This window comes from Bipolaris victoriae (genome assembly GCF_000527765.1).
Source record: "Bipolaris victoriae FI3 unplaced genomic scaffold scaffold_123, whole genome shotgun sequence".
NCBI classification, from domain to species: domain Eukaryota; kingdom Fungi; phylum Ascomycota; class Dothideomycetes; order Pleosporales; family Pleosporaceae; genus Bipolaris; species Bipolaris victoriae.
The window spans coordinates 55,681-83,036 of NW_014575269.1; the positions used below are offsets into that span (position 1 = coordinate 55,681).

The 27,356-nt window shown below is 52.6% G+C and overlaps 14 protein-coding genes across 14 annotated transcripts; 4 read left to right on the top strand and 10 right to left on the bottom strand.

The window, feature by feature from the left end:
* Positions 1-172: 172 nt before the first annotated feature.
* On the bottom strand, positions 173-1,196 carry COCVIDRAFT_30620 (glycoside hydrolase family 43 protein; the record flags this gene model as incomplete). Its single annotated transcript, XM_014696444.1, has 2 exons — positions 173-868; positions 933-1,196. The coding sequence occupies 2 exons, from the start codon at positions 1,194-1,196 to the stop codon at positions 173-175; spliced, it is 960 nt and encodes a 319-aa protein (XP_014551930.1).
* A 1,599-nt stretch (positions 1,197-2,795) lies between these two features.
* On the bottom strand, positions 2,796-4,517 carry COCVIDRAFT_19907 (hypothetical protein; the record flags this gene model as incomplete). The annotated part of the gene is made up of 1 exon (XM_014696423.1): positions 2,796-4,517. One exon carries the CDS (start codon positions 4,515-4,517, stop codon positions 2,796-2,798), a length of 1,722 nt encoding a protein of 573 aa, XP_014551909.1.
* A 949-nt stretch (positions 4,518-5,466) lies between these two features.
* On the bottom strand, positions 5,467-6,198 carry COCVIDRAFT_19908 (hypothetical protein; the record flags this gene model as incomplete). The annotated part of the gene is made up of 1 exon (XM_014696424.1): positions 5,467-6,198. One exon carries the CDS (start codon positions 6,196-6,198, stop codon positions 5,467-5,469), a length of 732 nt encoding a protein of 243 aa, XP_014551910.1.
* Positions 6,199-6,720: 522 nt separating this feature from the next.
* COCVIDRAFT_111664 (hypothetical protein) lies at positions 6,721-7,810 on the bottom strand (the record flags this gene model as incomplete). Its single annotated transcript, XM_014696445.1, has 3 exons — positions 6,721-6,864; positions 6,910-7,689; positions 7,739-7,810. The coding sequence occupies 3 exons, from the start codon at positions 7,808-7,810 to the stop codon at positions 6,721-6,723; spliced, it is 996 nt and encodes a 331-aa protein (XP_014551931.1).
* Positions 7,811-8,996: 1,186 nt separating this feature from the next.
* Positions 8,997-9,983, bottom strand: COCVIDRAFT_19910 (hypothetical protein; the record flags this gene model as incomplete). Its single annotated transcript, XM_014696425.1, has 1 exon — positions 8,997-9,983. One exon carries the CDS (start codon positions 9,981-9,983, stop codon positions 8,997-8,999), a length of 987 nt encoding a protein of 328 aa, XP_014551911.1.
* A 1,185-nt stretch (positions 9,984-11,168) lies between these two features.
* On the bottom strand, positions 11,169-12,648 carry COCVIDRAFT_111610 (hypothetical protein; the record flags this gene model as incomplete). The annotated part of the gene is made up of 2 exons (XM_014696446.1): positions 11,169-12,295; positions 12,432-12,648. 2 exons carry the CDS (start codon positions 12,646-12,648, stop codon positions 11,169-11,171), a joined length of 1,344 nt encoding a protein of 447 aa, XP_014551932.1.
* Positions 12,649-13,389: 741 nt separating this feature from the next.
* Positions 13,390-15,174, bottom strand: COCVIDRAFT_111617 (hypothetical protein; the record flags this gene model as incomplete). The annotated part of the gene is made up of 4 exons (XM_014696447.1): positions 13,390-13,727; positions 13,787-14,239; positions 14,295-14,869; positions 14,921-15,174. 4 exons carry the CDS (start codon positions 15,172-15,174, stop codon positions 13,390-13,392), a joined length of 1,620 nt encoding a protein of 539 aa, XP_014551933.1.
* Positions 15,175-16,645: 1,471 nt separating this feature from the next.
* On the top strand, positions 16,646-18,156 carry COCVIDRAFT_19913 (hypothetical protein; the record flags this gene model as incomplete). The annotated part of the gene is made up of 4 exons (XM_014696426.1): positions 16,646-16,802; positions 16,873-17,000; positions 17,098-17,319; positions 17,380-18,156. 4 exons carry the CDS (start codon positions 16,646-16,648, stop codon positions 18,154-18,156), a joined length of 1,284 nt encoding a protein of 427 aa, XP_014551912.1.
* A 572-nt stretch (positions 18,157-18,728) lies between these two features.
* On the bottom strand, positions 18,729-21,801 carry COCVIDRAFT_111623 (hypothetical protein; the record flags this gene model as incomplete). The annotated part of the gene is made up of 7 exons (XM_014696448.1): positions 18,729-18,766; positions 18,819-18,914; positions 19,054-19,252; positions 20,349-20,980; positions 21,044-21,262; positions 21,333-21,470; positions 21,603-21,801. 7 exons carry the CDS (start codon positions 21,799-21,801, stop codon positions 18,729-18,731), a joined length of 1,521 nt encoding a protein of 506 aa, XP_014551934.1.
* Positions 21,802-22,381: 580 nt separating this feature from the next.
* COCVIDRAFT_19916 (hypothetical protein) lies at positions 22,382-23,188 on the bottom strand (the record flags this gene model as incomplete). Its single annotated transcript, XM_014696427.1, has 2 exons — positions 22,382-22,531; positions 22,754-23,188. The coding sequence occupies 2 exons, from the start codon at positions 23,186-23,188 to the stop codon at positions 22,382-22,384; spliced, it is 585 nt and encodes a 194-aa protein (XP_014551913.1).
* A 146-nt stretch (positions 23,189-23,334) lies between these two features.
* On the top strand, positions 23,335-23,493 carry COCVIDRAFT_111650 (hypothetical protein; the record flags this gene model as incomplete). The annotated part of the gene is made up of 1 exon (XM_014696449.1): positions 23,335-23,493. The coding sequence occupies one exon, from the start codon at positions 23,335-23,337 to the stop codon at positions 23,491-23,493; it is 159 nt and encodes a 52-aa protein (XP_014551935.1).
* Positions 23,494-23,549: 56 nt separating this feature from the next.
* COCVIDRAFT_19917 (hypothetical protein) lies at positions 23,550-24,005 on the top strand (the record flags this gene model as incomplete). Its single annotated transcript, XM_014696428.1, has 1 exon — positions 23,550-24,005. The coding sequence occupies one exon, from the start codon at positions 23,550-23,552 to the stop codon at positions 24,003-24,005; it is 456 nt and encodes a 151-aa protein (XP_014551914.1).
* Positions 24,006-24,149: 144 nt separating this feature from the next.
* Positions 24,150-24,864, top strand: COCVIDRAFT_41852 (hypothetical protein; the record flags this gene model as incomplete). The annotated part of the gene is made up of 2 exons (XM_014696450.1): positions 24,150-24,509; positions 24,829-24,864. 2 exons carry the CDS (start codon positions 24,150-24,152, stop codon positions 24,862-24,864), a joined length of 396 nt encoding a protein of 131 aa, XP_014551936.1.
* A 138-nt stretch (positions 24,865-25,002) lies between these two features.
* COCVIDRAFT_19918 (hypothetical protein) lies at positions 25,003-25,789 on the bottom strand (the record flags this gene model as incomplete). Its single annotated transcript, XM_014696429.1, has 3 exons — positions 25,003-25,410; positions 25,533-25,695; positions 25,755-25,789. 3 exons carry the CDS (start codon positions 25,787-25,789, stop codon positions 25,003-25,005), a joined length of 606 nt encoding a protein of 201 aa, XP_014551915.1.
* Between the last annotated feature and the right edge of the window lie 1,567 nt (positions 25,790-27,356).

Below are 27,356 nucleotides of genomic sequence, written 5' to 3' on the forward strand. Positions count from 1 at the left end.
CAAAGACAGAGTGGATGAGCTGTAAACAGTGGTATTCCACATATGTGGCAACACTCATGACATGTGACGTGATCTGTTTCTATATACAAGATAAAATATAAACAAGAAGTGCCGAAGCAAGAAGAAGATGTCAGCAAGTATATGTAAATACTCAGCGCAGCAGGCCAAGCATCTACACCACAGGCCAACCACTCGAAAAGTCAATCTTGTTGATACCAAATTTCTTCTGGCCATCCTGGTATCCAATACGGGTATCAACGTAGTGGTAGTAAAGTACAGGACCCATCTGGGGGTCATAGTACACACCCTGACCACCGGGACCGTAGACCCAGCCGTGAGACTCGAGCACAGTGGTACCACCACCGCGAGTGCAGTCGACACCGTTCTTATCGACAAAGCCGCCCGTAGCGCTGGTGGACCTGCAGACCTGGATCTTGTACTCCTCGCCGCGGGGGGGCCTGTTCGTATCGAAGCCGCAGCACTTGCCGACGGAGAAGAAGAGGTAGTGGTATTTGCCGTTGAGAGCGATAAAGGGGGCTTCCTGGGCGTGGGTACCCTCGGGCTTGAAGGCAATGTTTGTGACGGCCGAGGAGCTGGTTTTGAGGGGCGGGTTGGTCATGCCGATGCTGAAGAGGTCCTGCCAGAAGGAACCGAAGGACATGACGAATTTGGAGCCGTCCCAGTAGAGGGCGCCGTCGATGGCGTTGTAGTTTTTGCCGCTGCTGGACTGGATGCCCGTGGCGCCGAGGTCGGTCCATGTGTTGAGGTCTTTGCTGGTTGCTACGCCGATGGCTGAGTTTTGGCTGCCGAACGAGGACACGCTGTAGTAGAGGTAGTATGTGTCGCCGACCAGGGTCACGTCGGGGGCCTGTAAGGTGGTGGGTTAGCTGGGTGGGGAGAGAGAGATGACGGTGTTTCGGAATCAAGCATACCCATAGGTCGTCCTTGCCAGGCAGGTTAATCTTCGAACCCGCGGGAATGGCAGCACCCTTGTAGGTCCAGGGACCAGTGATCTTGGGCGCGGTATGGATGGCGATCTTGCCGCCAGTCGAGAAACGGAAATAGGTACCATCTTTACGGCGAATCAGAGCGGGATCATGGGCGTTGTTGCAGATTCCCGTGCATTCCATAGGGTTGGCATAGCCGTAGACTGCAGTGACTGCAGAAAGCAGCGAAGCAACAAGAGAGTAACGCATCTTGAACAGCCAGGCGTCGGACCAAGAAGAGGGAGAAAAAAAGAATGGGGATGTGAAGAGAGAGAGAGAGGGCGGTGGACGAGCAACAAACTACAACCAGCAGCATTCCAAGCATAAGATATATAGTAATATATTTTTAGTCTGTATTCAAGGACTTTTGACGGAATCTAGAAAAGCGGGCCCCTGGGTCACAATGCGGAATGAGAGGGTGTTGTGCAACGGGCTGTTCCGTGAGTGGTGGAAACACCAAACATGGCCATTGAGATATGCATGCTAAGGACAATCTAGTTTGGAGGGGAAGGGAGGGAAAATAAATGGCGTTTCACGTTTGGCCAGGCTAGCGGCGTCTGTGAATGGTGGCTTGGGTGGAGGGTTGGACAGCCCATGTGGGTTGTCATAGGCACGGGGGAGGATTAGGCCCCGCTGAGAGCCTTCGGAACAAAATTGGGCCAATGGTAAGGATGTAATGAGGCTTCGGGTGAAACCCGCCCGGGCCAGTATATATTACCGTTTTGGGTATAGTCCTCGGTTTCGTCCTGCCTCTTTGGGCTACTCCGCCCGCTGTCCCGTCAGGAACACGAGGAACACGTGATCGGGATGGAGAGATATGCAGTGTCTAGGTGCCGGAATATCTCCTTCTTCCAAACCGTAAAATGCATTATCTTCTCAAGCTTCTGCAGCCTCCCGCCCGCCTACTTGCACATCCTTCCATTGCGCAACCTCGCACGGCCGCCTGTGCATCTTTGATCGCCATGCACTAGTTTTCCTCGCTCCGTCGACCTTGTTCAGGTCAAACCCCCGTCGACTACTGAGAAGATATACCATCGTGTATGCAACCTTGGAGCCCTTGACTGAAGGCCTCAAGAAGCTATGCGACGACACCGTTCACCTTAGCCTCGCTTCCACTACATACTATCACGCCCACCTGCCTTTTCTTCAACAATCTCGGTCCGGCTTTGAACAATGTGCTTGAGCCGAGGCACGTCTCTGGTGATCTATGGATGGATGATTGTGGGTAGCGAGAGAAGATGGCGTACTTGAAGCTATGGCGGTGTGTCTCTCAACCCGCCACAAAAGCAATGACCGAGTATTCGTATGAGCCTCTAGCAGCCCGAACATCCTGAACCAATCTCATACTCTAGAAAACTCCATATCTCCCGCCTCACACGGTATCACTTGATGCCCGACACACGCCGATCCAACTCGCCGTCTTTCCACCATCACCCGCTTACCTTACACGTCCGTTCCACAATTTAACGTTGGATGTGGACTACAAGCAAAACATGGTTACGAGCACAGTCAGCAGCAGCAGGCGTAACCTCCCGATGACGCAAACCCCGGCAGTAGAGGATGACATAACGTACATGCATATGTAGTTCTCGGTGCGTCCTAAAAATAACGAACTCATGGTTCGATTTATCAGCGTGGTGTTCTAGGTGAGATTACACAGGTAGGTTGTATTACATAAAACTAATATCAGAACCAATTTCACCTCGTAACTCCATACATTTACACGGATTGGACTAGTATCTAAGAGCACATATCAAGATGATCGAAAATGTTTTTCATTCAGATAATTATCATTACACTACGACAAGCTTACTTATTAAGCCTCTTCGCCCGCTCCGGGTCCCTCCACCATTTACACTGCTCCAACCTAATTGCCACTCCCTCATCCTCCATATACGCGCCACCTTGGTCTGGAGGGCTAACTACCAACTGCTTACTTCCAGCACCCTCGTACTTCTCCCAGACCGCAGAGTCGGCAACACGATGCGTGTTTGGATCGCCACTGACGACGAAACTCGCCCAGTATGCGCTGTAGAGCACGGATATCTCCGGGTATTGTGTGTTGAGCTGGCCGTTGAAGTAGAGAGAGTCGCTGGCATGGGGTATGCCTCTGTATGTTGGCGAGAAGTTGGGTGTGTTCCAGCGCGCCTTGTAGACGGGTGCGGAGGCGGAGGAGAGGACAACCGCGGTGTCTTGGACGGGGCAGATGTACGAGTAGTCTCCGTAAGCAGCGGAGAGACGCTCGAATTGGTCGGAAACGTATCCCAGTGTGCCGGGTGCAATCTTTGTGTTGGGGTACAATTGCTCCAGATCAGCAAGATCCTCGGCGTTCAGGCCTGGGGTCAGAGTTTCCCAGAAGGTGAGGTACTCGGCATCAGTGCGTAGGTCCTGTGGTGCGAAAGCTTTGCCTTCGTCGGTAGTAGAAGAGATGAGGAGAGGGACCTTGAAGAAAGTTCCTTCCTCGCCAGATGTCGAGCCACGCTTCTCAAAGATTGGTCCTGGAGAAACAGGCTGCCAGGGCCATGTGATGTTGTAGTTGTGGGCATTGTAGATTGACGAGGAAATGAACTGGATATCATCCACTTCAGATGCCTCCAGGCACGCAAGCGCTTCCGAGGTAGGTGATTCAGGACAGTTGAGATAATCCATAAAGTCTGCAACTTGGCGTTGGTAGAGCGGATAGTCGATACCTGGGAATGCACGAGCAGTCGGCGAACCAGATGAAATGGCAGCCTTGCTGAACAATGGCTTGCCAGCATCCTCAGCATAGTTGTGGAAGAGATGAATGCCAACAGCGTGGCCGCCAGCACTCTGTCCACCAAGCGTGATCTGGTCCTTGTCGCCTCCAAAGTGACCAATGTATTTTTGCAAAAACTCCAGCGCCATCTTTTGATCTCGGATCCCCAGGTTCAAAAGACCCTCTTCTTCCATGAACTTTGCAGGGAGAGTGCCTAGTGCGCCAAGGCGATACTGCACTGTGACGACCATGAGAGGCTCCGTGCTTCTCTCAACAAACGTGGCACCATCGAAGCTGCGGTGGGAGCCAGAAACAAATGATCCACCGTGCAGGTAGACCAAAGATGGCAGCTTCTTTTCCATGGAGACGCCAGATGGTCGGTAGACATTGATGGTGAGGCAAGCCTCAGACTGTCCCAGCGAGCTGTACATGTTCTGGAAGCAAGCCGGTCCATTCGCTGTCGCATCTTTTGTGCCATCAAAAGGCGCAGGCCAGGTAACTGGCTTGAACCGGCCTGGTCCAACCGGCTGCGTAGAGTACTCGACATTCAACCAAGCATCTACCGGTCTGCTGAAAGTCTCCGTCTTCTTCAGATCCATCAACAGCTTGGTGCCTTGGAAGCTGCCATATCCGGGCAGGCTGATGAGTAGAGACTGGTCTGGTGTCTCTTTGTTTGGAGGACTCGGTCGTTGTGGCGTTCCCGGCTGTGGCAGGGCCGGAGGATAAGTTGGCCTCGCATAGGTGAAGGCACCAAAGTACCAAAAGAGAAACACGGTACTACTTGAGAAAATCATGATGATGGCGAGCCTCCTCTTGAACCATCGCGGGGGGAAATGACTACCTTTTATAGTGCTTTCTTGCTCCGGTATCGTTGCTGGTGGTACCGCAGCAGACGGTCCAGGGAGTCGGTCCGTCATGGTTGCCGATGTGTGCTGCAGGGTGCCAGGGAGCAGGTCGCGCAGAGACTGCGGGGCTCCAGATTCAAAGTAACTGCTACTGCGGATAATCTGCGGCCAGAATGGCGTTTGTTGGCGCTAGTTGAGGCGGTGGGTGGTGCGCGATGGGCAAATCTGGTGTTGAGTGTGGAGAAAAGGCATAGGGCCGGCCAGTATGACGTTGCCAAGCCCCGTTAGGATCATGTCCGAGTCAAGTACATATCAAGATCAAGCTCAGTCTTGCCGGGAACCAGTGCCGTCTTTCGTTCTAGACAACTTGTTCCTGAAAGAAAGAAAGAAAAATCAATTGGTCCCATAAATCTCGCTATAGTAGAGACCGAGGGCACAGCGGACTGTGGATGGGCCCACGGCAGCGCAAGAATTGGCACGGATGCGCCATCCATGCTTGTCTTCAGCCGGACTTGTCTTTATTTTCTCTCTCCTACCGATGCATCGTCCAGCCCGAAGGGAACTAGAAATCTGCATCAGGGGTTCAATCTCCGTCGGTAGAATATACATATGCGCGTGACCGATATGCATGCAGGTAGCGAGGACAAGACTATCGTATTAGACCGCCTGCACCCCGCAACACTAGCGTATAGTAATCCAGCCACCAAAAATTTGGCTTACTCTGAGCGGCCATTGTTTTGACGCCGACAAAATAAACTTTGGACGAACGCAAAGCTTCACATACTTTGCCAGACTAGACTCAATGTAAATGCATTCTAGTTTCTTTCTTCTTCGAAACGGTGAAAAAAAATAACTCATACCCAAACTACGTGTGTATTTACTCATTTTTTTTTTACACTCATCGTCCCAGCGCTGCAAATTCCTTCTCCACCGCATCCGCCATATCCGCAAGCGTGTCAAACTTCCACGTATACACCGGATCATCGCGGTTCCCCATGACAGCCCCAGGTCGATAGATCCACGAACTCTTGATCCCCATATCCTTGGCGGGGTGGTGATCATGATACTGCGACTGCGCCGTCTGCAGCACCTCGTGCTTCTCCACGCCAAACTCCTCCTTGACATGTGCAAGCATGTATTCAAAGTTCCGGGGATCAGGCTTGTAAGATCCAATGTCCTGGGCTGTGTATACGGCGTCGAATTTGTAGCCCTTGAGACCATTTGCATTGCCCCTCTTGAACGAGTCGTGGTCGACGTTGGATAGGACGACTAACTTGTAGAACTTGGAGAGCCGCTCCAGTGCAGAAGGTATGTCGGGGAATCCGGGCCAATCGCCAATGCTCGCGCCAAACTTTGTGCATTCTTCTTCGCTGGGCTTCTGCAGCCCGACTGTCGAGCACAGCTCAGGGAGGACTTTAGCAAGTACCTCGGAGTACTTGAGGTGGCCTTGTTCCCTCTCGACGCGAGCCTCGATCTCGTGCATGGTTTTCAAGAGTTGCTTACGGTCAATGTCTTCTTTGCCGGATCTCTTCAAATGGGGCTCAAGTCCGATCAAAGCTCCACTCTCCCAGTCTATGAGCGTGCCATAGACGTCGAATGAAAGGAGCTTGAAGTCTGTGAGTTTGGCCATGTTGAATAGTCGCGCTGGATGACTTGTAAAGGGACGAAATAGTAGTCGAATCGGTATACTAGAATAGTTGAGTATGACTTGGAAAAATATGATGAGTCGTGTTGATGATTATCAGCAATGCGGTTCAGCGATATTTATACTTCGCGCATCTTATTGTTGGTGTCGTTGTTTGGAAGCATCTGAGTAACCCCACTTGGAGACATGACGTTGGCAGTGGGGTAAAAGACCGAGATAACACGCCCTTTGCACAAATGCGGACTACATGCGCGACTACAACACGGGAAATGCACCAACACGTAATAACTTAAGACAGACGCTGTACACGCTTTGCGTGCCTATCAGAGCAAAATGTAGATCGCTGACGCGTAGGGTTTAGCAACGAAGTCTACTGTGACTCAACAAACCGTTAAGGCCACTCATGCTTCAAGATGCAATCTGAAATTATACTACATTATTTGGTGTGGTATTCTATCGTAGGGTCGGTCCGATACTTTTACTCCAGAACTATCCTGTATGGACACCTTAAACCTTCATTTGATACGGCAAACTTCCAAGCTTTGACTCCAACACCTCCTTTGTCAACTTCCACACGTTTGCCTGCAGCTTCTCGTCCAGGGCCTGGTTAGATGGCGCCTGTACCTTCTTATCGGGAACAATGTATGAGTTCTAGAACTATTAGCACGGTACTCCATCTAAGTTTGTATGACTCACCTGGATTTGATCTTTGACAATGTCTGGCGATGCTGCTGCAAACAGGGCAGGCCGACAGCCTTCGGCCACTGGGTCCTTCATGAATGGTCGCACAGCATTCACGCCGACCTTACCAAGCGTGCCATACGCTTCAATGGCTTGATTCTGTTGATCCGTCAAGACACCACCGGGGTGTGTTGCATTGATCCACGGCAGACCCAAACTGTTCGCAACCTCTCCAAAGTTGCCCGCCTTGATGTGGGAATAGAGTTCGCGAAGAAAGAGAATCTGGGCCAGTTTTGTTCGGTTGTAGAGCTTCGTGGCACCGATATCCTGGTTGATCTCATCAATTGATTCAAACTTCATGCTCGAGTCTGCACCTCGGTGGAGGTCGGACGACTGGTGCACGATGCGCGAATCTGACGTCTTTTGTAAAATGGGCAAGAGCGCGAGTGTGAGATGGGCTTGTGAGAAGACGTTGACCTGCATGTGGCTGTCCAGGCCATCGCGCGTTTCGTTGTACACACCAACACCGAGACCAGCATTGCAAACCAATGCATCAAGCCTGTCCAGCTCTTTTGCCAGCGACTTAGCCACCTCGTCCACCTGCTTCAAGTCTTCAAGGTTGCACTTGCGCCACTCAACCTTGCTGACATCGCCCCATTCCTTGAGCGCCTCTTGGGCCTCGTCGGCGTGGTCTTCTTTATTCGAGAGGAGATAGATTTTGGCAGGGTTGTGTTGGAGGAGATGGGCAACGATGCCATAGCCGATGCCAGCGGAGCCGCCTGTTACGACATAAACCTAGTCTTCAATTAGGACCTGGGTATTCTTTTGGGGGATGAGAGCTTACCTTTCCGCTCAGGTATGGAATGTCGGTGTTAGGGTCGAAGGCGCTGCCGATTGCTTTCTTGATTGTGTCCATGGTGTATGCAGTTCAATATATTGAATACGTCAAGGAGTTTTGTTTACTTGGATTGCGAAGAATTCCTCAAACTATGGGGTTTTGTTCAACATATGGTTCACCAAGATGTTGCATGTCATGTCGTCATAATGATTTGAATTGGCGTAGGTGACACTTCCGACTACAGTAACTAGGCGTCGCATCAACTCAATATACAATATGCGTCAGGTAGAACTAAGGTATTGATTTATTTCTATCAAGTGCTGTATCTTGCGCACCAGTGCGTTGTGAAGTTTGCATATTTAGCTCTAGTGTATGTTGGTGTCTAGAAATTAATGATGTAGTATCGCGACACATGCGATGCAATTTGCTACGTATAACAGACAACTCGCGAAAAACGCGCTTCGAGAACAGCCCTTTGCTATTTTTGAGATGATACGTATTATTTTCATAAAAGATGAGGCGTCGTATACGGAAACATGACGTGCCATGTCGCTAGGATAGATGATGCAGGGCCAGCCCCGCCACTCCACCAAATGATTCGTTTGGATACGTTTGATCTTCAGAAAAAGTAGCATGCCATTTGTAACTAAAGCGCATATTTCAACGCAGTAACCCTCACTAAATAGCTAAATCCGGAAGATCCGAAAAAATCCAAATGTCTCTGATCTCGATAGACAAACAGGTTAGAGAAGAAGAAAAGAAGTTATTACCATTAAGCCCAAGTATCCAGCATAACTTCATCGGTCGAGTCCTAAACCCCAACGCCTTGATAACAACCTTGCGCATAAAACAATCCAGAGTGGGGTATATATCCAGCCAGCCAGCGCAAGATCATTAAAAGTTCCTCATTCCAGATTCCCCCCCCCCCAGCGCCAGTAAGCCCCAAACGGCTTGAAGAAGAAGAAAAAAACATGCAAATCTCCTAATCGTACATAATCTTATACCGTACATATTACAATGATAAAAAAAAGAGAAAGAAGGGACTACGAGCAAGCGGAGTACTCGCACGACAAATCCAGTCCCAGAAAAAGCGCGCCTCGTGAAAGAAAAAGAGAGATAGAGAGAGAGAGAGAGAGATCTATCGGAGGGGATCCAAGAAACAAAGGTAAAGAAAGAGAAGAATAGAAAAAAAAGGGGGGGTGGTGGTGTTACACATGCTCCTCCTCCACCAAACCCCCAACTTCATCAGGTCCAATCTCAGAACCTAAGAAAAGAAGCCCCTCCCCCTGCCCCCAATTTTAGGACTCAACGGCCCAAAAAGCTTAACATCAGCCCCCATCTTCTTCACAAACACAAGATACGCCTCAAGCGCCTCCTCCTGCGTCTCAAACGTCTTATCGCGATTCATCCACATCTTGAGGTACTTGTCGGCGCCGACATCTTTGAGAGCAGCGTACCAGCCGCCCTCGGAGCGCTGGCGGAGCTGGATAGCGAGGTTTTTACCCTTGAGAGCGCCGATTTTGGAGACTTCGCGCATGCAGGCTGCGCGGAGGTCGTCTTCGTCTTCCGAGTCTTCGTCGGAGGAACTGCTTTCTTCTTCGGAGCTTGAGTCGAGGGAGGAAGAGGAGGAGGAGCGTTGGATTTTTGGGCGCGAGGTCGAGGATGTGGTGGCACGGGAGAAGAGACTGGGGCGAGTGGCAGGTTTTTTGGGTTCGGGGGCGGGTTTTGATTCGACTTTCTTCTTTGCGACGATTTTGGGTTCGGGAGCCTTTTTGGGGGTGGGTGCGACTTTGGCGGTTGGAGGGCTTTTTGAGCGCGATTTCTTATCGCTTGGTTTTGAAGACTTTTCGGTCTTTTCCTTGGAAGACTTGACTGACTTCGATACTACGGAAGCAGATTTCGCTGACTTGGACGTAGTTTTTGATGGCGTTGGCGGCGTCACTTTCGCTGGTGGTGGCGCCGCTCTCGCCTTGAATTGTTCAAACGGGCTCGGCCATGACCCTATAGGTTTTGGTGTCTCTTCGACCGGCGGTGGCGGCGCACTCTTCTTCGACTTGGGGTCGGCTCTCGAGGGTCTCGCGGGTGTTTTTGGTTGTGCTTTTGGTTCTGGGGTCGACTTGGCTGTTGCTGCTGCTGTCGCCCTTATCGGCGCGCCTCTCCTACCAGTTGCGACTGGAGGTGGAGGTGGAGTATCGGGAACGGCGGCCTCCCCAAACAATTGTCGTGCTCGGTCCTTTACACTGGGAAACATGGTGTATGCGCAGCCAGGGTGTCCTGACTCGGTCAAAGTGTGCGTTCACTAAGTCGAAGCAGTGTCGAGTATGCGATTGATAGTGCCCAGTGTCAGCCTTACAACAAAGACCGTGGGAGATCAAAACAGTGCGTAATGGGGGGAGGCGAAGACAGTGCGCAAGTGATGGAGACATAAATGGAGACCTCGGGACAGGATACATATCATTCTGGCAGCCTAGTCGAGTTACTAGGACAAGCCACGGAGACGCATCGGCCACCATGTGAGCAGCAATCCGTTTTCAAAATAAGTGGAACATCCCAGCAACCGCTTCTAGAACGCCTGCTCGCAATGCGGGAGTTGCGGTTCCAACACGCAAAATGTTGCAAGTAGTGGGATGCATGGCTTGTCGCGTGGGACGCCGCATGACACGTTCACACGACTCCAACGCATGCGAACGTTTTTTTCTCTTACTTTCCCCGCATCTCTTAGGGGAAAAAGTAGCCCACGAGGACGACAATGCGACGAGGGTAACAAAAGGCGAAAAGCGATGGAATTACAAGAGTTTAAAGGGGGGCGAGTGAATGGATGAGCCACCACGGCCCCCCTTTCCTGGACGGAACACCGGCTTTGACGGGAAATTGGCAAACGGGACGAATAACGGCGCGGCATTCACTCCCCCGGTTTTTGAGGATAATCCGGACTCTCCACATTTTCTGAATTCCTGGATCTCCGGGGTTGTTTGTCTTCGCTCGCGTCTGGTTGCGATGGGATAAAAGGCGGTGTTGGTAAGATGGATCATGCACGTCAGTCAACGTGCAGCAACGGCATCGGCATATGGTTTAGCGGGCTCCACTCGTATCGCCTTAGCGCATTCTGTTTGTAAGTCACGTTGCGTGTCGTCTCGTGTCTCTCGCGATAGATTCGCATCAGCCGTCCAAGCCTCGTATGTTCCCAACAATGCACTCTCACCACGCGGATGCAGGGACCTCTCTCAGCACCCCATTGGCCTTGAGTAGGCGCCCCAACGAGTCTGTCTCTTCACTCTCAGTGTGTTATTATTGTCATTGTTGTTGTTGTCATTGTCTTCTCTCATCATAACAATCAGAGCCATCTTGGACAGCTCTCTCACTACATGTAAACATCTTCCTGCGCTAGAAAGGTAAAATCCCGTATATCATCACATCTCATCCCATCAGTGCATACCTACGCCTGCGCACTCACAGGCTTAATCCCCACCTCCGCCATCTTCGTCGCTTCAACGGGGCTATCCACCCTCTCCACCACATCCGTAAGGCCCAGATACTTCAAATTAGCCGCCCATCCCAAATCATCGCCAAAGTAACCCTTCATAACCTCGACACCGTACTTGATGCCGTTTGTTGGGTCGTACGTCAGACACTGCTTGCCGACAGCCAGACCAATGACTGCGTCCCAAGCGGGCAGCTCCGCCGTCCCGTATCGCTCGGATGAGGGGTCCAGTTCGGAGTTGAGGATGGCGGAGTAAATGTTTTGAGCGGCGGCTTGGCCCATGACTGTTGCGCTGCCTGCGCGCTTGATGCCGGTCCACGCAATCACGTCACCGACGCCAAAGTGCGAGGATGCGTTTGCGATTGTGTCTTTGAACATTAACGATTGGTGCACCATGACTTCCTTGTCGGCATTTAGACATTCCGCAGGTAAGACGTCGGTGGTAGGTGTGCCCTTCTTTGTCGAGTCAATGACAAAGTCTGCGGTGATTGTTTCGTTGTTTGCCAGTGTGACGGTGTACTGGCCGTTTGGCATCTCAGTGATGGTAGCCCGGCTACCGAGACGCAGAGCAACACCCTCTTCCTCGAGAAGAATTCTTGCGCGCTCCTTGACTTCTGCAGGCAGGGGCTCTGATGAGAGAACTTCACTCCGTGAATGTACCAATGTGACGGCAATTTGCGGGTAGTTGGTCTTGATCTCAGCAGCGAACTCGATTCCGACAGCGCCAGCGCCAATGACGACTACCCTTCTTCCCTCATACTTTGACGGATCACCACCGGTAATCTTCTCAATAAACGCCCTTCCATCTCTTTGATACTCCTCAAAGGTCCCAGACTTTGGCACAGCGGGGAACGGCCTCTTCAGCCCTGTAGCCATGACAAGGTAGTCATATGCCTGCAGTTGCACCTGACCATTACGATCGCACCATGCGACAACCTTGGCTTCAGGGTTGACATTCTTAACGCTTCCATGCTTGAAATGTAGGTTCGGCTGCTTCAACTCATTCAAATGGCTGAACCTCTTCCACATATACGCCGTATATTTCGGCGTCACGTGGGCAAGCGGTGAGCCAACAGAGTGGACTGTGAAGAGACTCAAGCATTAGTTATGCTCTTTAGGAGTGGTAAGGAGGGTGATGGTGGGGGGATTGGATTTGATAGCGGGGTCCAATTGCACACAAGTCAAGCCTCGGCTAGAAGAGGGGGGGGCAAAACGCACAATATCCATCACGCTCATCGATAACTGTAATCTCGACTCCTCGTCTACTCCGTACGCCCTTGAAGTCCGGGCCTGGGTACACGCTTTGCCGTGCGCGGCCCTGTGAGTATTGGAGAAGGTTGAGGACGGCTGAGATGCCGCCGTAAGCGCAGCCCACAACGAGAACCCGATGAGGGCCCGATGAGCTAACGCTGCTCAGGGTTTCTGTGAGCCTCATTGTGAAGGGGTCTTTGATCTGATAACGGAAGCGTCGTGGGGGTAAGCAAAAACGAGGCTGTGAGCAGAGGGGTGGGAGATGATCTGATTAGATTAGGGATGACAAGGCGGACTGTCTGCTACTTATTGCTACCAACGCAACATGTGAGACGCTACACCGACATCGGGAAAGACGAGCAGTGTACAGCGCGCCGGTGGCTTGTAGTCTCCACGGACGATCCACTACCACTATGGACTTGAGAGTAGAAGACGTGATTGGTGACCGGAGTGGCATCTTATCAGATCCGAGAGTCTGCCGATGCAAATTTTTATCAGATGCCCCACTTTGCGGATGAGACTATACCAGGCATCACCTTCTGCCAAGGTATCCAATGTGGGCTATGCTCTTCAACGATGTCCACGATTAGCTAGATGCCGTTAGACATTGATCTTTTGGTACCGAATTAACCGCCTGTTTCTCGGGCCACCCCGAGATTTCATGTCGTTGGCCCAGTACAAAGCCTTCCTATGTGAATGTAGATACGTCACGTAACCACATAGACACAGGCACCATCCATATCTTATCACAACTTCAACAGATAAAAACAAAGCTTTTTTGGAACTGACTAGTTCGCGTTTCCTCTTACAGAAACCACAATTATACGAAAATATATACCTCTGGAATTACCACGCAACCTATTTACTCTTTATCTTCATCGTCTTCATCATCTCCCTCCTCCTTGCTCCCCCATCCACCCAAGAGTCACTCTCCCTTAAACCCTTCCACCAAGACAACAGGCCCCTTGTACTGTTTCCTTGCGCGAACCGCATAATCGACTCCACTAAACAACGCAACAGCTGCAAACATGACAACAGCCCAGTTAAACGATTCGGCCTCCACAGGCGTAGCTTCAGGCCAGAAGCACCAGAAGAAGGCGTGAGTGGAATACAGGAAGCCGCCGATGTTGACGGGGACACCCCATTTGCCGAGGGACCAGCGGCATGTGGGCAGAAGTTCTGGGTGCATGATGCGGCGGTAGAGAACGGCGCCGATGGAGAACATGTAGGTTATCATCAGGGCGACGACGTTGAGGGAGATGACTGGGGTATCCTTGTTAGCACGGCTATTCGATAGGAAAAGAAGAAAGGGGCTGACTCACTAGCATTGAAGGCAACATCCGAGCCGATGTTAATAAAACTCAGAATAATCGTAAGAGCACACGTAACCGTCACCGCATTTGCAGGGACCTGGAGCTTGGGGTCTACATGGCCGATCCAGCTGCTAAAGGGGAGACCGCGGTCTCGAGCGAAAGCCCAGGTCTGGCGGGATGTGGAGAGGTTGTAGGTTAGGGTTCCGGCGAAGATGAGGACGGTGGGGATGGCGTTGAGGGCGATGACGCCGCCGGTGGAGACGGCTTGGGCGAAAACCCACATGTGTGGGTAGCCGGTTGCGTCGTCGAGGGCAGCTTGGACGTCGGTGATCATGAACATGTAGCTGATGAGGAAGACGACACCGAGGGCGCCGTTCATGATGTAGGCGCCGATCATGGCGCGGGGAACGGTTTTACCTGCGTCCTTGATTTCTTCGGCCATGTGGGCTGCAGAGTCGGAGCCTGTAGCTTAACGTTAGTGTTGTCACAAAAGGTATAACCTTGGAGCGAAACGTACAGATACAAGCGTAGATGGCTGATAGTTGGCCTACCATGAGTGCCAGGCCAGTGGAACTCCAGCCGCCACCGTTAGTAAAGTGTGTAAATGTCACTTCGGCCGTTGCTCGTGGCGACAAGACCCAGAAGACAATGATAATGGCCAGGAAACCAAACACGTGGATGACCAACATAATGTTCTGGAAGATGGGCATGAACTTTGAGCCCCAAATGTTCAGTACCCAGACCAAGAGGGTGACGGCGATGACCATGAGCGTTCCTTGCCAGTTGGTAGGAGAGTAATCTGGATACATGACAATGGCCGAGGACTGAATCAGTGTTCCCACGAGAAACGGTCCGGACGCGGTACCAGCTTGCCATGATAGAGTCGACATCCATCCGATGAAGTAGCTAAATGGCTTTTGCACGCTTGGAGGCGAGAATTCCGAAACCCAATGGTACTGTCCACCAGCTGTCGGCGCCATGGATGCCATCTCGGCCAGCGACAACATGACGGTGCTGAAGCCGAACCAGGTCCATACGAAGCTCCAGATCAGGCCAGCTGGGCCTCCATCAATCAAACCTTGAGAGGTGGCACTGCTGCTGTCAAACTCGTGTCCTTAAAAGCGCTCACATATAGTCACTCACGTCAGGAGAACCTCCCATGTACCCTGCAAGATGACCGTAAAAGCCAGTGCAGACAGCGGCCGATAATTCCTCTTCAACTCCTGCACCTTGCCCATGCGCAACATGTCTGCCTGGTCCGCCCTCGTGTATCCCCTCAGGGAATCATGATAATCCTCGCTCTCGCCATCATCCGCAAAGCCAGGGCGATGGGCTCGCGACTCGAGCGCATTCTGCTTGTTCATGCCACCGAGCGGTTGGCTCTGGTAAGCAGCCATGACTAGCGGTTTTGGCACACGGGGTTTCCCAGCGGCAGCGCCAAGGGACCAAAACGAGGCCTTTTAAACAAGGTAATGTAAATATGAGGAAAAATTTGGCCAAAAACAAACAAACAAAGGCCAGTGAAAAAAAGGAATTCCGAGGAGGAAAATCCGAGAGACTGGGACTCGGGAAAATAGAAAATTCACGCGAAACGTTGTTAGTAGGTAGAGGTAAAAGGAAAAAAAAGAGATCTAAACGTTCTGGCAAATTGGATAGCGCATTAGTTTGACAAACGGGCTGGCTGGTTGCTGAGACCTAGGCCCTTCGCTTCGTCAAAACGGTGGCTTGTCTCTCTGCCGCTCCTACAGCACTGGGCGTGGGGCCCGCTAGGCTGAAATGCCCTCGAATCCAATGCCGTAAGAGCCATCTTGGTATGCATATGTGCCGACAAGGGAGGACCGGCCGCACGTTGAGCATTGGCGCAAAGGAGAAGAGCGCCCGGCCAGCCAACAGGAACCCCGCGACGGAGCTGTCAGATGCGCGCAGGGTGATGAATGGTTCGAGGGCAAGTCGGTCCGTTTTATTGGCAAACCTTGCTACCACGCGGGCCGCTTCCTCATCCGGGGGGGTTGCGATGCTTAGTGCTACAAATATGCAGGAGAGGCAAATAGAAATTTGATAAGCAAAAAGGTGGCGGCGGTCATGTTTACCGGGGTGGGATCGAGTAAGTGTAAGTGAGTACGAGGCGGAAAAAAAGACGGTCTCCATGGCAGATTACAGGGAGTTTGAAGAGAAATCGGCCGAACCAAGACACGGCACAAAAGTGACATTTGGGAAATTTTCTTTGGACGAAAAAGGCGATCTGCAGTGGGCTAGCAGAACCGCGATACGTTGACGTCGATCCTCCGGTTTCTTTGCTTCTTTGAATGTTCCCTCTCGTATCCACCTGCCATTCCCTTAACCGCGGCTGAATATGTATGGCGTTTTCTTTGCTCAACCGCACCATCAGCGGCGGGCCAGATCCACGGGCGTGGTAGGTTTCCGATCATGTGCAATTCGTCACCACTGTACCGCTCGGCCGCCCGCTCAGAAGCCTGCTTTACGTTAGGAGACGGCTTGTGGCGTATTTGGCATTTGGCTCGCTTCGTGCTTGCAGAGCCGGCGAGGCCACGGGATGACAATTGGATCCAATGGTGTAATAAGCGACGAGGGACCGGGCCTCACTTCGCAAGGCGGAAGGACAACGAGGGAGCCAGGGGTGGGCGGGGGGCGTTGACCCACGGGATATGTCGCTAGGCTAGTGTGGTGTGTGGTGAGCACTGCCATCGTTGCCCTGGAGGGGTTTTGTGAGATCTCTCGGCTGTCAGCAAAAGGGCAGTTATAGAGTTCCCAGGCATCCCTTTGCTGTCGCGTCACGTCCCCATAACGGCTATCCTATGGCCTCTTTTCACCTTCGCTGTCGCCTCATCTCCTCTGCCTCTGCTCTTCATGGCGGGAGATGTTGTTCCTCCGCCCTATGTCATCACCGCCAATGACAAGCGCGGCCTGATTGTCGTGACGGGCGCTTCCGTGTTGGCTTTTGTCTGGTGCTGCTCATTGATCCGCGTTTGGCTGCGATGGAGATTAAAAGAGTGGAGATCAGATGGTGAGTACTTCGTCCTGTTGCCTCCAAATTCTTCATACGTCGCACGTACTGAAAATTCGCTTTTTTTTAGACTGGTGGTTTGCGGCAGCAACGGTGCTTGACACCGTGCAGACGGGCATTATCTTGCACCTCGTTACTCTGGGCTTGGGCGCATCTCAGGACAAAATACCGTTACCGCAACGCGAGCAACTGGGCAAAGTAAGTTGGGCCCCCCAAATTTCCAGAATCGTGCTGGATCCGCACCAGGATGTGCTGCACTGGGGCTCCACAAAGCAACGTCTAACAGTCTGAATAGGAAGGTTTTGCAAGTCAGCTCCTGTACGTCTTTGTGATCCTGGCCTCCAAACTATCCATTCTCTTCCTCCACCTACGGATATCGCCCGGAGGCTCGCATCGCATCGCAGTATGGGCGACCGTGGCTTTATCTTGCATATGGACCATAATATCTATCGTCCTGGTCTCGGTGCCGTGTAACCCAACACAGACAATTCTAAACCACACCAACTGCAACAACCGGGTATGTATTTCCTCCATCTCCTTCACTCAAAAACAGAATGACTGACTGTGTTGGTACAAGTGGCCCAAATGGCTCTCAATCGGCATTCTCGACATGGTATCCGAATTCTTCATCTTCGCCCTGGCAGTCCTATTAGTCCACTTCCTGCACATGCGACGCTGCGCAAAAGCCCTGGTCGTATTCGCATTCAGCGCGCGTCTCCCCGTCATCGCAATCGCAGCTGTCCGGCTGTACCTTCTGCGTGACCGCATAGCCGGGTCATACACGTTCGACTACCTCGTGGCCACGCAGTGGCAAATGGGCTACGCCATCATGAGTTGCACCATCACGGGCCTGGGTCCGTTCCTCAAGCCCTTCGACAGCGAGTACGTCGAGAGCTACAAGCACTATAACCACAGCAGTTCGCATCGCTCGGCGAGCCAGCACGTAACGACAGGCTCGAGCGCAAGCTCTGTTCTGCCGCCTCGCCGTACCATGCCGCGGAAAAACCAAGACAACATCTCAGAGTCGTACTTGATGAACGACATGCCCTCACGCAGTGGCAGCAAGCGAACTGTGCCTGACCATCGCCGCTCGTCGTCTGGAGGAGAGCTCCGGCAATCAGAAAGTCCCCTGCCCAATGCGCCCATCATGTTGACGGCCGATGAGCACTTTCGCCCCACCCATATTTACCGCGGCCACGAGGCGGAAGTATGGGTTGGGGAACGGAGTCCAAGTTTCCCCCAAGAAGAAACGTACACGAGCTCTGGAGCAAATGGCGCCCGACGACCGCACTTGGTCATTGGCAAAAAGAAGGAGTTCAAGATTGAAGTTGATAGGGCAAGCCGGATAGTGTAGGCCTTGGTTGGACGACTGCGACAATACCCTTTGTATTATTTTGCGTGCGGCATTGTAGGAACCAAGCCGGACTTGGTCCAGCAAGGTCACGCACAGACGACGATCTCATGATGCCTAAGATAACCAAAAGTAGACCTCCAATAACGGACGATGTACATATTTCCTTCGTAAATAGACAAAATCCGATCAGTGGCATATTTTGAGATGCAAGTCGCCTGCTGCCGTTACTCATACAAGTCACTCAAAAGGGGGAAACACAAATAGCAAACAAAACTCCTCATTCCTATGCGAAAACCTATTATACACCAAGCGAAACGAGCAGTTTCCTGATTACCCGTGCTCCCCACCATCGTGCTCGCCCCTAGTAGTCGCAGTGATATCATGAGAAATAGTGCTTTTCCAGTTGTTTCATGCGCCCTATAGCTCCGCCTCTTGTCCAAACACAGTCATGGAGAATCGGACACGGCTAACCGCACATCGAGGGGAATCTTGCAAAGGTTACCACTGGGCAGCGGCCACCTGGAACGGAAAATTTGTAAAGGGTAAGAGAAGTAGTAATTCAATACGCTTGCTTATGCGGAGAATCGGCGCATAACCTTGGCGATAACTGCTGATGATCAGACGTGGACTCTACAAAGGCATATGAATGTGAGATTGCATACCGTGGAGAGCGACAACGCTGAAGATGAAGACAACGGACAGTGTCATGACGACAACAGGGTCGACCTTCAGCCCGGGGGACTCATCGGTGTACAGCCCTGAACAAGTACGTTAGCAGAGTTGAAGAGTGACGTTTCCTCTTGGTCCAGCATCTCCCACTGTAGACGTGAAGTTGAAATTGAAGTATTGTCCAATGTCGTTTCTTCGCGTCCAGCGGCCAGTCAAGTGGGTACTTACTCAGCATGGTGCTTGAGCTGCCGCCGGCACCAGCAGCCCTTGTGCTGCTCGGTCGCAGGTTGGCGGTCTTCTCAGCACGGTCGGCGGCTGCCTTCCTTCGCATGACGGTCGCAGGACCACCTGGGGGCTTTGGCGACGCAGGGCGTGCGGTTGTTGAGCCTGAAGAGGCCGCGTTCGGTGAGGTGGCGCGGGGGGCAGACTGTTATTCCAGTTAGTGAACATGTTGGGGTATGCTGAGGTTTGGCTGGTTGGTCGGCATGTGAACGTCTTGTAGAAGGCAATGCTTGCATTTCCAGGAGAGCGAAGAAGCAGGCGTAGGTTGCTGAAAGGTAAAATAGCACAATTGCCCTTTCAACCCTCACTTGCAACACCTTGTCGTCTACGCCTGTCGCATGCTCCTGTATTGCAAGCAACATGCTGCTTCTCCATTGTCCAATGGCTTCGGGTGCGCTCGCGAGGGGGGTGACTGACCATGATGGGCGATTTGAACGGCAACCGGTGCGAGATGGACAGAAAGTGGGTGATGGAAAGGTCGTGGGAGGCTATAGGCGATAGTCACTCAAACAGAACCCAAAGGCCACGATTCTGGAGCTGGGGTTGCCGCGGCGCGCTAACCCTGATCTCGCTTGCGACTACGCTAGCAAGGGTCACGTGTTGTGTTCGCTTCCTCATATCCCGTTACAGCCATTTGCCCGGACCGGTGGCTGTATCTTGGAAATAGCAACTTCCAGAGCCAAATCTAATGTATTATAGCTCACAGAAAAAAAAAACCAAGTCGTTTCCCAAACCACTTTTTTCCCATTACGCAGTTCCGTTAAATGTACCAGCCCTCATAGCCTCCCAAGATGATCGAGGCAGCGTCGTGGCTGTCGCTCGTTGGTGTAGAGGCTCTTGACCCGATCCGAAAAGCTAGCAACCGATAACAGCAAGATAACCTTTGACAAAACTCCCGCAAGTCCCCCATGAACCAATGCCAATCCGTGAACCCTGGCAACAAACACCTGTACCCACTCGTGAAAAGGTATATCATCTCCAGCAAGACCCCAACAAGTGCAGAGGCATGCGCATGGTGCACCTCGAACCCACACGAAATATTCGCCGACCTTCCCATTGACCTGCTCCGCCCAAGCTAGTACTTCAAAGACCGACTTGGTATGCCTGAGACACCTGAAATGCAGTAACTCCGGATGTGCATTGTATCTCCCTAAACAAAACTCCATTTTCTAGCCCCAGACCGATGCCTGCACGCCCTGCGTGGGCGTGTTGCTCCAGGGGCCATTGTTCCAAATACCAACTCCCTTGTCCGTAACAGTCGAAGAGGGATTCATAGAAGCAGATGTTGTAGCAGCTGCGTTGTTTTGCTCGCTAGCATTGTACGAGTTGTAGCCCAGAGGCGACGGCAGAGGCGAGTTTGTACGCTTGCCCATGGCAGCACCGGCAGGCTGCTGAAGGTTCTGGTTCTGGGGACGGGTGCCGATGGGGGCGACGCCGGAACCGTTGGCCTTTTGTCCTGGCACGGGTGGTGAGCCGCCAGGCGACGAGTTGGAGGTACGGTTGGCCTGCTGGGCGTCGAACAGATTGAATGCGGGGGCCTGTGTAGTCGAGGGGGACGAGGTGCTGTTGGCACGGGCGTCCTGGGCGCTACTGGCCGCATCCTTGTCCCGGGGCGGCATCTGAACGGAGCCCTCGCCCGCAGCGTTCTGGGCCTGCATACCGAAAGGGTCAAAAGCGAGGGGAGACGGCCCGCGTCCGGCACTCGAAGTCTGAACGCGAACGTCCTGGCTCGAGGTTGGGTTGTTGTTGTACAGAGTGGAGGTCTCGCCATACAAAGCACGGTGCTGGCGGGCGATGAGTTCGCGGCGCTCGTCTTCATTCATGGCATTGGGGCTCATGGAGCGGTCCGACTTGGAGCCTGAGCCCGAAACGTCTGTATTACCCTAAGTCAACTGTCTGTCCTGCTTCTATTGTTGCCCAGATTCCGAGTCCTTACTTCTGTGATATTGCTGCTCCTGGTGATAGTTGCGCAGCTCACGCTCTCGCTGGGCCGCCATCCGTCGCTTCGCCTGTGCCATCTGGTCCGCATCGTTGGGTCTGGGCGCATAGCGCTGGTTCTGGTAGAAGCCCTGTACATTGGAAGCCGAGTGGGAGCGGGAACCGTCGTACTCGCTGACTGAGTGGTGGCGCTGAGGACCGCCCATGCGCTGCTGGTCTGTGGTGTGGTGTGTTAGTATGCGTGCGTGATGTGGTGTGTGTGTACATTTGTATGTGGGAATGCGTACCATAGTCTGGGTATGGACGAGGACCGCCTCCCATCATGGGCATGGACTCACGGCGGGCAGCGCCCATGGGCGTGGGAGGGAAGCCAGGACCAAAGGGCTTGCCGCTTTTAGCGAGGTTCTCAATGGCACGGTCGACCTCTGTGATGGTGTCAGTGTAACCGTACTACAAGTGTGTACCAAAGGCCTTGTCAGTGCCATGATTGTTGCATTGGGCGCCAAACATGGCACTGACAGACGACACTGGCGCAAGACATGGGACTTGCAACGTACCCTCGAACTGAGAAGCGTAGGCATTGGCGACTTCGCTGTTGACGGTGGAGCTAGTGCCTACATCTGGGTGAATGGGTGCACTATGACTGGCGGGGCGCATTGGTGTAGTACCTGATCGCGAGGGCGGGGGAGGTTGCTCCCACGAGGGCTGTCGACCAGGAGCCGGTGCGTTCCACGACGCGTCGTTGTAGTAGGACATGGTGGTTGCGGGAATAATCGTGGCCAGATAGGGAAGATTCGAGATAGTAGTAGCAGCGCCGAGCCGGTGGAGTGGCTAGGAGATCTGTGAGGGAGCAGGTGAGCAGGTGTGCTTGTAGCAGAAAAACAGGCACAGGAAGCAATTGGCGTCGACTCGGGAGGAGAAGATGGCGGGACTGGCGTCGTCGGGTTTGGGGCGACACGAGGGGGGGGGGCGGGAAGTCAAGTCGAGGCGGGCAACGGAAAATTTTGGTGGAGAGGGCACATGTTTTGGAGACTGAGGGGGAGGCCCTAGTGGGGAGACTAGGGGTCGTGGGCTCTCATACTCACGGTGAAGGCGACAAAAGGAGCGACAGCTGTCCACTAAGCTGAGGGCAAGGTGAAGTCAGCGAGTGAAGGACAGCTGGGAGCGGGTGAGTAGGGGTCAGGAGGGACTCGGGAGATATCGCGGGCCTGGGTGAGGATTATGTCGAAAGGGGATGCTGGGGACGCTCGACTACTCGCGCTAAGCAGGCCGAGCGAAGAGCTATCCACTTTATTCATCTCGGCCTCGAGACACGGGCCTCAGCACCTGCAGTCAGTTAGCAGGCCGTCGTCGAGGCATGCCATCCCATGCCGCCTTTGCACTTGCACTTGGCCCAGCGGCGGCCTCGATGCAGCCTGTCGGGGCTCTCTCTCGTCCAGCGACGGCGTGGGCGGACGCATGAGTGCATGACGTCCATGGCGGGCTGCTGCGGGACATGCATACATATGTAGTGGAGTATGTACAGTGTGTGTATGGATGGATGGGCCGGAGGTACATGTACATGCTTAGTACCTACTTGGTTACTACCACCACCACCACCACTACTACTACTACTACTACATCCATCCATACTGGCTTAGGCTGGCAGCCCGCCTAGCGAACCGTTGTTCGGTCCATCATCAGACGACGGAGCTGCCCGCCCGCCCACCAGCACATGCCTGCTTTGCTGACGCTCTGGAATGTCGACAAGCACCGAGTGCCCCGAGTGTGACAGAAGCCCGACGAGGGCCATGGCGAGGATGAGCGGGTGCCGTGTCGGGCCATGCATCTGACCCCATCGCCATCTATCTATGTGGCCGACTGCGAACGAACGGGCTTGGGCTGCACGATGCGGGGCATGGGATGAGCAGCGTGCCAGGCTCTCCAATAAGCACCCGGCAACGACAGGCGAATGCGAAAATATCAACTTGTGGCTGACTCCTCCGCACTCCCACCCATCGAGCCCGCCGCCCGCCCGTCGTCCACCCATCGGTCCATGGCCATGGCCCATCACGACATGGCTGCCCGGCTGCCCAGCTGCCCAGCTGCCGCCGGCCCTGTTGCCGCAAAGGGCTTCCAGTCCGCGCTTAGAGCGCTTCGCCATGCACTGCACGCCCACTTCTGCATGTGAGAACAGGACGTGGGCATGCGATGAGCGACCATTGTCGGAACATGGTGCCGGCAATTTGGCTGTGTGGATGCGCTCCACTGTGTGCTTGAATAGTACACACACGGATTATTACTCTTCATATGTATTGGGCACATCCACAGTACACAACACTCCATGTCCACTACACACAAATGCCGCAATACGAAGCATTTTTGCTTTGTTCGGCTAGATATGCGCTGCCGCCTACCCCAGCTTTTGTAGCTCGCCTACCTGCCCTGCCGTTACGCTACCACCACTAAGAAGTATTCTCGAATCTAGCAACACACGTTTGGGCCACGGGAATCCGTGCTTCACCATGCATGCTTCCTTCTGCCCCTGTCCCGCCTCTCCTCCTCTCCAAAGTCTATCTTCCCTTTGCTACTTTATCACAGTCGTGACTGCCCTCTCGCCCATCACCGCCATCGCTCCTTCCACATCATCGTCGTCTTGGCCAAATGTTTGCTTTTGGGTCGCCGCTGCCCCTCTCCAACGTCATGCCCCACGCGCTTGCCACAACCCGTTTGTCTCAACCGTCACCCATGACACCAGTCACACTCCCTTCCTCTCTTACCAAACGCCCGTATACATAGCCCCCTCAAGCCGTCACGCCTTGTCTCGTGCAACCTCACCGCCCGTGCGCCAAATGGATCAAGGCCACATCAAGCAAAGCAATGGAACAATCAAGGCCTTACCACGCCAGCCTTTGGCACAACAGCTCGGTTTGCTTTCAGATTCCCTTTCACAATCTCGCAGACGTCACTGGCGCACATGAATGGAACAGAGGCAATGGCCCGGAGGACGACCTCTTTGATCTCGCTCAGCAAAATGCTCCTCCTGATTTCCATGCCTTTTCTTTGTCAAAGAGACACAATAAACCTGCTCAGACCCTCCATCACGTCCGCATATGCGCATCACCATGTCTTCGGATGCCACATCCTTCCATAACCTGCCCACGGAGCTCATTCTAGATATTTGCGATCTGCTGCCACTGGACGCTTTGCTGGCACTCAAGCTCACAGCACCACGGCTTAACAGTATGATCCGCCTAGACCCACGCCGTTGGCAGAATGTCCTTTCACCCTGTGCACGACGTGCAATACACGGCTACCTGAACCCGTCACCACCAAAGCCCGATCAACAGCACTGTCGCCTCTGCAATACCGGCTATCCGATCGCCATGTTCAGCTCATCGACCAGCCCAGCATGTATTCCCATGAAGCTCATCACTACGCCCCATGACGTAGTCCAACTACCATCCAACGTCTGCTCCTGGCACGTGAGTAGACTTGCCAGAGTCATCCACACCGATCACCGTGGCAGGAACGAATGGACTAGTTGCATGGACGAGATGTGTATGCATTGTGGAAACATCATGGGTTGGGCCAAGTGCAGGCTGCACCTGCGATAGTTGTGGGCTCTGGGCAGTCCGGACCTATACTCGCTATCTGAACAACAGCAAGGAGTGTCAGAGGTTCCTCTTCTGGAAAGAAGCTTCAGATCTGACTGGTGGTGACGCCGGTCAGCTATGCGTCTGGGAAACTTATTTAGGTGATGATGATGGTAAGCTTTTCACTTTTATACTAACCATGTGTAAGTTGAAGCCCCTTAAACAAGTTGACTTTTCTAGATGATTTTCACGTGATTTCAGAAACCAATCTACCAATCCGATTCGCGTAACATCAGCCAGGTCACTTATGTCGACAGAGCTCCCTCGAACTACATCATGTCACGCTATCTGCGTTTGTACTCTTTAATTCATTTAATATCGTTTAGAATCCAGTCTTTTCGTCATAAATTGTTGTCTTCTCGTCAGTCCCCAGGCCGGCCTTTTCCACATCGCCTAGAGTACTCTGCGACCGGGCTCGCTGCTCTTGCCCCCACGTCCGCACACTCATCAGAGCCCACCACTGCGCAAAAATCAAGACCATACTAAAGCCCGCACACCAAAACTTGACGGTGCTAAGACTGCTAGTGCACTGTTCCAGCCACTCGGTGTCCCACCCAAAGCCGGCATCGATGTCGCGGCATATGGCTGATTCGTCGACCGTATAGCTCGGAGTTACCGGATTTAGTGTTCGGAAGTCCCAGGGCAACACCAGATTGACGATTGCGATTGTGAGAAATGACAGAGTCATTGTGTGCAGCAGGGTGTAAGCTGACACCAGACTTGGTAGTGCCTGTGTTGTTATCGCATTGTAAGCACCCATGCGTCATGACAACCAAGACTCGCAGTAGTTCCGGACGATCCGAGAGTCCGTCGCACGAATCGCGGGGCAAGGAAAACAAGCTGCTGACTTACCCGTAGTGCGCCAACCAAGCCGAGAATGCTTGCGCCGCAAGCAAGCAGGTTGTAGGTGATGGGAAAGTATGCGCCGTCGAGGTCCGAGCCGGGCAGCGCAAAGGACATGGCGAGGAGGCCATGTGCGCAAAAGGTGAGCACCGGGAGGACGATGGCTAAGAACCTGTGGACATGTCATGTCAGATTTGCGCCAGGGCAGAGGATTGCAAACAACAAACATACCTCATTTGGCTCTGCTCGCTGGATGATGATGCCATTATCAAAATGGAAGTGTGTTGTTGAGTTCTCAAGTCCAGCTTTTGCCTCCAGCGTCGCAACGCTTTCCTTTGCCGAGACGACGACGCTTTGCAATGCGATGCGGTGCGACAAACGACGTGAGAGGGAGGAAAGAAAACAAGGACAAGAGAGAGAGAGATCGAGAAACCCAAGTCCGCGCGAAGAAAACGGTCGCGTATGTTCAACAAAGTTTATAATCGGGCAAAAAAGAAAAGCAGAGACACACAGACACACTCTTACGTCCACCCGAGCAAGGGAACCCACAAGGCGCGCAAAGACCAGTTTTGTCGACGTCAGTTTTGTTGTTCACGCTTTTTTTTCCCTCGTTCGCCCCAGTCGATTCAGCCCAGTTGAAAGCGGCAATGAGGAAAAAGGAAAGAAAGTACGGATCGAAGCGGCGGACGAGCGAGGGGGCCGGAGAGTGAGATATGTAAGTAATCCGGGGTATATGTTTGATTTTCGGATATAAGGCTGAGTAATATGCTATGCCTTGTTTTTCTTTTTATGTCCCCTCTTTCTTAGAGAAGATGGAGCGAGAGAGGTTTGATAGAGAGGTTTCGTAGTGGTATGATAAATGGTAGTATGAAGACAACAACAATCAGATAACATACGGTTGTCCGAAGCGTAAGAGGAGGCAAAGATGGGAGAAAGGGCAAGAGATGAGGCTAAAGGGTAAACTAGTAAATTACACTAAGAACAAGACACCGACGTCACGAGTTTTATTCGTTGTTTAACCCTGACTCTCTCTCTCTCTCTCTCTCTCTCTCTCGCTCGCTCGCTCGCTCGATCGCGCCGAGGTGGCTTAGGTCTCTCAATGGTCCATCGTCTCTACCTCTTTCCTAAACCTGACTGTGACCAAGCTTTTTCGGCGATGCGCGGATGGACGTGCGCACACGCCCGCCCGCCCCGCCCGCCCATCATTGTCCGCTATCCGCTGTCCGCGCCTTTCATATTTTGTAGTACGGGTATAAACTAGAAAGTGTGTGTGTGTATGTATGTGTTTGATACAAGAAAGAGAGAGAGAAAGTGTAATGTCACCATTTTTTTTTTGAGAGTCCTGGGCAAATCGTAAGAAATAAAAAAAAAATTAAAATTAAAACTCACTACTAGTACTTATTTCAATTAACATGGTATGGGATTTAAGAAAGAAAAAAAAAAGATACATATATATATTTCTACATGAGAAGTATAATATCATACATTCTCTAACCTGACCTTGACGCCCATACTAAAGAGAGAGAGAAAAAACCCTTGTTCAAACACACTGCTCACTCGGCACTGCACGCAGCCGCGCATCCGGGGTGCTGTGTGTGTGTGTGGTGGTGGTGGTGGTGGTGGTGGTGTGGGGGGACATGGGCAAACCAGAACCTACACCATACTACGTGCATCGCCATTCTGCACATTTTAGCAAGGTGGATCTATTTATTAAGCTTGATCAGCATTTTTTTTTTGCACTTTTCCTTTACTCAGAGGTACGCGGACGAGAGGGGAGTTGAGCGATGTGCAATGGGTGTTGGGGCTTTGCTGGTTCTTTTGGGAGAAGGGGGG